This window comes from Drosophila obscura, unplaced genomic scaffold, assembly GCF_018151105.1.
Source record: "Drosophila obscura isolate BZ-5 IFL unplaced genomic scaffold, ASM1815110v1 contig_200, whole genome shotgun sequence".
In the NCBI taxonomy this organism is placed as follows: Eukaryota; Metazoa; Arthropoda; class Insecta; order Diptera; family Drosophilidae; genus Drosophila; species Drosophila obscura.
This window is the reverse complement of record NW_024542791.1, coordinates 4175319-4183603: the sequence shown is the minus strand read 5'-3', so window position 1 is coordinate 4183603 and position 8285 is coordinate 4175319. Positions and strand designations below refer to the sequence as shown.

The 8285-nt window shown below is 43.1% G+C and overlaps 1 protein-coding gene across 1 annotated transcript in view; it reads left to right on the top strand.

The window, feature by feature from the left end:
• The first annotated feature begins 295 nt into the window (after positions 1-295).
• The window catches only part of LOC111076635 (roundabout homolog 2), a 47647-nt gene continuing 39657 nt past the window's right edge, over positions 296-8285 (top strand). The window contains exon 1 of the mRNA XM_022370508.2: positions 296-772. Within this exon, the coding sequence (XP_022226200.2) occupies positions 502-772 (271 nt within the window). The 5' untranslated portion in view covers positions 296-501. The remainder of the gene's footprint in view (positions 773-8285) is intronic.

Sequence of the window (8285 nt, the reverse complement as noted above, 5' to 3'; positions counted from 1 at the left end):
GCGCACAAGCCGAACGAGCGCGGCCCGAGCGGCCTTCGGCAGCAGTCGTTCGTTCGGCTCGGATATGTCTGGCTGCTGTGTGACAGCTGGAAACCGGGCGCCGTGACAGTTGATTTTGTGTGTTGGAAGAGCTCGGTTCGTGTTCTCCCGTTCGAGTGGGACGCGTGTTTAGGTCTCTCGTCTCATCGTATCGTGGTTGTCGCGTCATTGTCGTTCCGGTTAGACGGCAGAAGCCCCGCCATGGATTGAGATTCGAAGCGATTCAAAAAATTGTGTGCCAAAACAAGAGAAATTTAGAAAGAAATTTTGAATTAGCAACAAAATAAAACAAGAAACCAAAAACGAAACAAAACGAAAAAAATGAGTGCAGTTCTATTTTGAATGGATGGACAGATAGGATAGTGCCGGTTGGTTGTTAGGAGTGTGTGCCAAGAAAGATTTCGGGCAATTAAAGAAGCGCGTGGAGTGCAGAGTAAAAGTAGAAGAGAAAAACTTGACAAGATGCATTTGCGGGCAATGCGTGGTGGCATGCCACAGTTGCAGCCTCAGCATTTATCCGAGGAAAGTGAAATTAAAAATACAACAACCGTCAGCGAGATCAAACGGCGAAGACATAGAAACAATCAAAATGTCGCCGCAACGTCGCCCAATCGGCTAAAAATAATCAGAGTCGACCAGAAGATGGCATCACTGCTGGTGATACCCCTAGTATTCCCGATGCTACTGATACTCTCTGGATTAAATGGATTAACACAAGTTGCCGCGCTCAAGGGTAAGTGTCAACAGATGTGGCATATATATTTTGTGTGCTTGCAACAGTTGCAAGCATCATCATTTTGAAGGGCAAACTACGCGTATGACAAACTATTTCCTCCTCCCAAAAATGCAAATCCTTTTGTAAATGCATATTCGACTTCGACTCCGAGAGTAGAGTGCCTTGCCCCTCCATTTATTTATTAGCGTCATTTGTTTCCATTTATGTGTTTCATCTATTTTTGGGGCTGCAACAACCAACAAGAGAGTGAAGGAAATTAAGGCACTGCGGTTTAGTTTATTTATGCCTGTGCAACGTTCGCTAATGGATTTTAAGGCCGATTTTATAGACGGAACGCGACATCGACTCTGCCTCATAGACCCATTATTCATGCGACTCTGCGCCTCCCTCCCTCTGCTGTTGCTGCTGCTGCCTTTCTTTCTCATTAGAGAGATAGAGATGCGAGATGCACTCCCATCTCTCGTGGGAGGCCACGTCCACACCGCCCAGACACACTAAGACTGTGTGCGGGAGGAAGATCTGTTCATTTGTAGATGGAATTTGGGCATTAGTAGAGATTTCCAAAGGTTGGGCTGGGTAAGATCTGTTTGTTTGGGCATAGGATGGGGCACAATTAAGGATTTATATAGGTTCCAGCTGGATTAGGAGGAAATAGAGTTCAAGCGAAACCAATTTGTTGGATTCTTTTATGGATTCCAAGAGTTATGAATTTATCTGCACAGAAAATTGAACTTGTGGTAAAATTCTAAGAACGATTCAATGCAGTAGAAGCAACTTAGAACTCTTTACAATTGCATGTAATGTATATTTGATCAACGATCATTAGAACTCTGGCTAAGGCTATGGTTTCCATCCATCTACTGTAGGAAGAAGCAGCAAAGTAAATTCACTTTCAGAGTATATTTACAGGGAAAAAACCTTTGGTTGCATTGCCATTAGAACTCAAAATATTTCAGGCAATCTTACTAAGAAGCAAAACTATCCTCCGATTGTAGCCTAAAATTTTTAAACATTGAAATCAATTCAGTAATCCCTTCAAGACTTTTAATCTCCGTCTCCGCTTATCTACGAGTGTTTTCTCCTTAATTCCGCTATCAAGCTCATATTATACTTAATGTTAAACCCCCCCTGAACTCGCTCAGGGACATCATTTCCACAGAATACACAGATCGAGTTACACTCAAAAGGTCATGTAGATGAGGGTAAAAAAAGCAGTGCAGCGCTCCTCAGGGACGGCAGGGAGGATCACAAAAGATCACTCAACCAAAACAGAAATGTTGTCTGGATAAATGAGAAATGAGTTTGCAGTTCTCCATGCCACAAAACTAATCAATGTATTGTTGTAGTAAATAGTTTTCCCCAAGGAACCTGATTACGAGAGGAGTTTGTTTTTCTTTTTTGGAGGCTAATGAATCTTGCGGCTTTTGCGGTCCAACTGCCACAATGCAATGAAAGGAAAACTAAAGCAAAGTGTAGTTGGAGTTGGAGTCGTAGGTTTATGGGGTTGGGGCTGGGGTGCGGTCTGGGGTTGAGGTTGATTGGCCATTTCATGGCTCGACAAAGTACCAGATAAAACACACATATCTAAATGAGCTTAAGACTGCACACCCGTGCACACCCGTGGCAGCCGTGCACACCCCTTCCCGCCTTCCTGCCTTCCTTCCATCCGCCTGCCACAGCGAGAGAATGTTGTAATCTAATGCTTATTAAACGCTTTTTAATGCCAGCCCAACCATCGCCCAGTGATATCTAAAGTTTTGGACACACGCAATTCGGATTGGGATTGGGACTCGGATTGGGCTTTGGCTTCAGATTCATTTTCATGTGCGCTGCGCCACGTGAAAACATTTAGCACGCAACAGCTTCAGATGTATCTCTGTGGCAGCTCTTCTCGTGTGATGTGGCAAGTGTTGCACGCGACGATGACGCTGACGACGACGACGCTCGTTTGATATAATAAATTGTATAAAATTATCTTCTCTCGGCACACGACAGGCTCTCTCCTGCCACACCATTTTTTCCGGCAGGGTGCAGGGTGTGTGACTCTTATTTTTTGGACTGCTGGTGGTGGGTCAATCCTTGGCTGCTTGAGAATCTCTTTCGGGGTCATACAAATTATCGCCCTCTAATATGCTGCGAGAAGGGGGTTGGACAATCAAATTGAGGCAAAAATCTGCTGCTAATGCCACTCTGGGGAACGTTTTTCCGCTGCTAACTGGATCCCCAAGTGGTGCAGCATGCTGCAGTTTTTTTTTTTTTATTTCTATCTCCAGGGGGTGGTGGGGTGGCACACACTTTTTTTTTTTTGTCTAGTTTATAGGTTCAGATTTCGCCTTTTGTCTCGGCTCGTTCTTTTTGTTTTTGGCTGTGCCTCAAGCCTCAAACTCTGGTGCAATTTTCGAGTCTCTCTCTCTCGAATCTGAAACTCATGTGCATTATGCGAAAATTGGGCTAAGTAGCGGGCTTCTCTCTGTCTCTATCGCTTTGGCTTACTTTCCGTTCGGTTCCGTTCCAATCCTTTCAAATGGAGTCAAGTGCTGGTCCGTAGCATGTTATTTGTTCAATCACATGATTGCCCTACCGATTTCCAGGGCATCACCCAATGAGCTGCTATCCCGTTCCCAGCTGCAGGCCACATAATGAATGGGGGGGCGCAGAGCCGTTTCTATCGATGTGCCGAATACGGCACACAGTTTGGGGCCAAAATGTGATTGAAACTTTGTCTGATGTTGGCTGGGTACTTAAAGATATATCTATCTATGTGTCTGCGATGACCTTTGGGCCTTTAGATTATTATTAGGAGGTGTACTGTTTTATTTCTTGGGAATTTCTTAGTACGCAGGTTTTTTTCTATGAATTTTGGTTATTTTTGTCAAATGCTTTGAGGCTTTTTCGAGATGAATATTTTTGGGGAAGGAACACACTCCATGGGATTAATTAATGCCTTCTTCCTGCATCCTTCCTGAGTTAAGACACAAAAGATCAAATAAAATAAAAAATTATTAAGAAAGAAAAGAAAATTGACAAAATATTAAGAAAATCTTTGCCCAAAGGGGATAACCACCATTAAGATCAGTTATATGTAGGAATAGTGTAAATATCCCCAGAAGATTCGACATCTTTTGGCAATCCCAATCAAAGCCTCTCCTTTTGGTTTGAATTTATTTTCTTTCGGATTGCACTTGGGCCTTCGTTGTGTGGCTTCTTCTTGTTGTGGGGCCGTTCGATCTTGACCAGGCTATTTGCCAACTAAACAATAATTAATTATTTAAAACAACAGTCGCGCACAGAACCCAGGCAAGAACAGGGGTAAGCCAAGTCTTCTTGCAACAGCAACAAGTCTGAAGAGGCTGAACAGGCTGAGAAGGCTGAAAAGGCGAGGAGTTCGGACATGGTCCGAGCCAAGTTTTGCCTACGCAAAGATTTTTTTCTTGTTGTTGTTATTTTTGTTTGCTTCCTGGGAGCTCCGCTTGACAGCCCCGTTTCAAATGTATCCATGTATCCATCTGTGTGTGTGTGTATCTGTGTGTGTTTGGTGGGATGTGTAGCTGTGTGCCTATAGCCGTGGGTTTTATGTACATTTTGCTGCCTTTTGGTTTGTGATATTAAAAATAAAGGAAAATTAAGCCTGGCAGCCGCGTAAAATGCAAACTTGCATCCGAAATGTTGCAGTTATGCCTTGGCGTTGCAGTTGGCGTTTAAAGCCGTTACTGTTGTTACTATTACTGTTGTTGTTGTTGCCGTTGTTGCTGTTGTTGTTGCAACATTTTTGCATGCAATCCAAAGCAATGCAATGCCTGCAAAATCGTTATTTCTCTTTGCCTTTTTTTTTTTTTTGAGAAGGCGTTACTGGATTTTTTTGGTAAAGTTTTTTTTCTCCTTTTTCGTGCTGCCTCCTAGCTTGAAGCAAATCTGTGCTTTGGTGAGAAAAAGGTTTGCAAATTGCATTGGAAATGCTATGTGTGAAGCGGTAGGATAACTGGAGAGCAGTGGTGCAGCCACAGAGCCAGGAGAAAGGGGCCCAGAGCAAGAGAATGGGGCAGAGGCAGAGGCTGAGCAGGAGGAGTGCACCAGAGGGAGGATATGCAATTCTGGAGAGGTCAATCAACATGAAATTTGATTCACAAGTTATGGGAAAGGCAGCACAGCAGGAAAATGGCGAGAAAAACGATTGGAAAACGATTTTTGGGGAATGGCGCAAGACCCATTTGGTTTTAAGGGAAAGAGCCTGTAAAATTTAAATATTCTGTAGATTTTAAGAGCGAAAGATTTTAAATAATTTGACAAGAAAAGGGACAAGTTTTTTGTTTACTAAGAAAAAATGGAGAGGCATTATAGCTTTATTATTATATATATATTATTAAATTAGATGGATAGATAGAAAAATATTCAGATAAATGGATGGAAGGATAGATAGATAGATAGATAGATAGATAGATAGATAGATAGATAGATAGCTGAATAAATAGGTAGATAAATTCTTGCAGTTTTGCGGAAGTAACAGTCATAAATAAAAGATTTAATCTTTAATTCATATCAACACTTTATTTTACCCTTATTTGCCCTCAAAGTTTATGCAAAAACCTTCCATGGTAATTGTCTTTCATAACTTTCCTGCAAATATTCCTTTGTGGTGCTGCTGCAGTAGTTTTTGCCCCAAAGAAATGCTCAAAATGAGTTAACTAGAAGATCAACAAGTTATGCTGGCTAATATGTATTTAATTACACAAATCTGAAATTTCCGGCTGCCCCAAAAGAGGTTTGTCTTTGTCATTTATCCTTGAGCCAAGAGTACCCAGTCGAGAGAGCTGAAGATGGGGACAAAGCCGGAGACAGAGCCAGAGACTGAGACACAGAGACAGAGGCACAGAGCCAGAGCCAGAACCAGAACCAGAGACAGAGCCAGAGATTTGCATATTTGCACTTGATGAAGTTAAGGCTTTTGCAGTGGCTCTGTGGCAGACATAGCCGCCAGCAGTCGCCATTTGGTTGAGGTCGGTCGCTCTCAGATTTTCCACAGTTTTCTGTGCTGCCTACGCGCACTCGGCAAGAAAATTATGAAAAATTTTCAAAGAATTGCCTTGAGTCATCGTCGTTTGCAGTCGGTTGCAGTTTGCAGCCAAACGTTGGCGTTGGCGTTGCCTCTCTGTGCTTGCGGAGAGAAAAACTTTATAATTTGTTAACAAGAGTGGAAGGCAGTGGGGAGATCGGTGGCGGAAAACGGCGCCACTGGGTCCCTGCTTACGTTTTGGGGCTGTTCGTCTGGGCAATTATGACAAGTTGACAAACGGCTTAATCTCAATCGGGGGGACTAGCTGTGGGATCCTCCGAATCACAGATTGTGATTGTCGATGTGGATGTCCATGTGGAGGAAGAGGAATAGGAAGATGGGGCCTCGGTCTCAGTCTCGGCATTTAAATCAATAAAGCAAGAGAGTCCGAGAGTCCGGCGAGCCATCCGTCGCTCGATCGCCGTCGGACGTTTATCGCATTGGGGATATCTAATATCGGAGTGGGGACTCGGGACTCGGGACTGGGGGTCTGTGGCATGTCCCAGAGAGTGCGACACATGCAAATTGGCCAATGTTGCTAAACAAGTTCTCCGCGCAGGCCCCAGGTCTCTCTCCTCTGTGGCTCTTGTACTCACCTGCGTACGACGACGACAACGACAACGAACATGCAAAAATTGGATTGCGGGCTCTGCGTGCAAATAAGGCAACAACCACTAAGCCAACAACAAGCGAATGTGCAGTGGGATTTCGAGTCGAAGATTGTGATACCCTAGCAGATCGAATGGGAGCTTGGAAAATATAAATTTGTCTCTGGAAAAATGTATATCTCCACAACTGAAGGCCACTTTCGACTCTGTTATTCCTGCTACAAAGTTAACTCTCAGGAACCGTCAGACAAAAATCTATTGCACCTCATAATACCCTTTACAAAAGGGTATCCGAAGAGCACAACAACAAGTTGTTTTGCTATAAAAAGGCGCTGCCGTTGCCAGACAATCAGCCATAAATCTAAATGACTGTCAACCCAGGCGAAACCTACAATGGAGTTCTTGTTCTTGCAACATGTTGCCAACTGCCAACTGGAGGAGTCGCCTGCATGCCACCCCTTCCCTCCTCCTTTCGGGATAGTGTGCGGTTTCCAGACTCATTTGCTGCCATTGGCGGCCGCCTGATAAGACACTAAAATATGCTAAAAAGCTAAAATAAACTTGATATTGATATGGCAGTGGCATTGCCAGTGCCATAAACCAAAAAGCATTTAGTTAGGGTATACGAAACGCATTAGGAATTCCATTTGAGGATCAAAGTGGCTAAAGCAGTGGGCAAGGAGTGGTAAGCCGTCGAAGAGAGTTTTGCGGCTACGAGAAAGGAAAATGCAATAATTTAACATACGAATTCCTTCCACAAAAATCCTCTACATAGATCTTTGAATTTTCTATTAAATACTCTCCAAATTAAACCATTTCTTCTGATTTAAAAACTCTCATAAACTTGTCAAACAAATGACGCATAAATTAAGTTACAGATCTTCTCAGGTGCTTTTCTTGGTGCTTAAGTTAACCAGGCTTTAATTCAGATATTGGCGTATCAAATTAATTCTTATAATTTCATTTCTGTTGCTGGCACACAACCCAAGAGACTGAGAGTGGGCCGTACCCATACGTGCCCGGCAGTACGACCCACGTATTTCTGTCTAAAGCAGAAGATTTGGTGGTAGCTTTTGCCATTCAACGAGTTTGTCATAAAATTAATTTGGTTTTTAGTTGGTTAGAGTTGATGCTGAGAATGGGATGGCTAAGAACCAAATACCAACCTGCTCTGCTGCCTCTGTCTTAAGCTTTTTACTGGTTTTTCTTTATTTTCCACCTCCCCGGACTTAATTTATTGCATTTTTGCGACGACGGCAAATGGGGAAATGCGATATGCCAATCACTTTGAGAGTGCAGCGACACTTTCCCAAAGACCACGGGACAGACTTAGTCTCTCTCTCTCTTTCTCTCTATGTGTGCCTTTACTTGTGGCATGTATTTAAGATAAGGCCTCACTTGTGTCGCCTCTTGATGCGTTTTCCTCTTTGGTTTTTTTAGCATTTTATTTACATGCTGAAGAGGCCTCCAACTGACATTTCTCTCTCTCTCTCTCTTTTGTAAAGAGCGTTTCGAGTTACACAGCACCGACATTTGTTTAGAATTTGTCAACATTGCAATCATCATGCCATCCATATACCATACCAGAGCATAGAATATTTAGAACTGGGTTAAATGGGTGTGTTCAGGCGGCTCTCGGCCCTCGGCTCAAAGTAAATATTTAATTTGTGACGCACCTTTGTGGGAAATATAACTTCCTTTGGTCTTAAATTTCTGGGAAATATTGTACGGGCAGGCTGGTAAACTGTCAAGCCACTGATTGATTTACACTGCATTTATCTACACAATTTTATGGTTAATTATTCAGCCAATACCAGACATCAGATCAGAGAGAGAGAGGGAGAAATTTCCA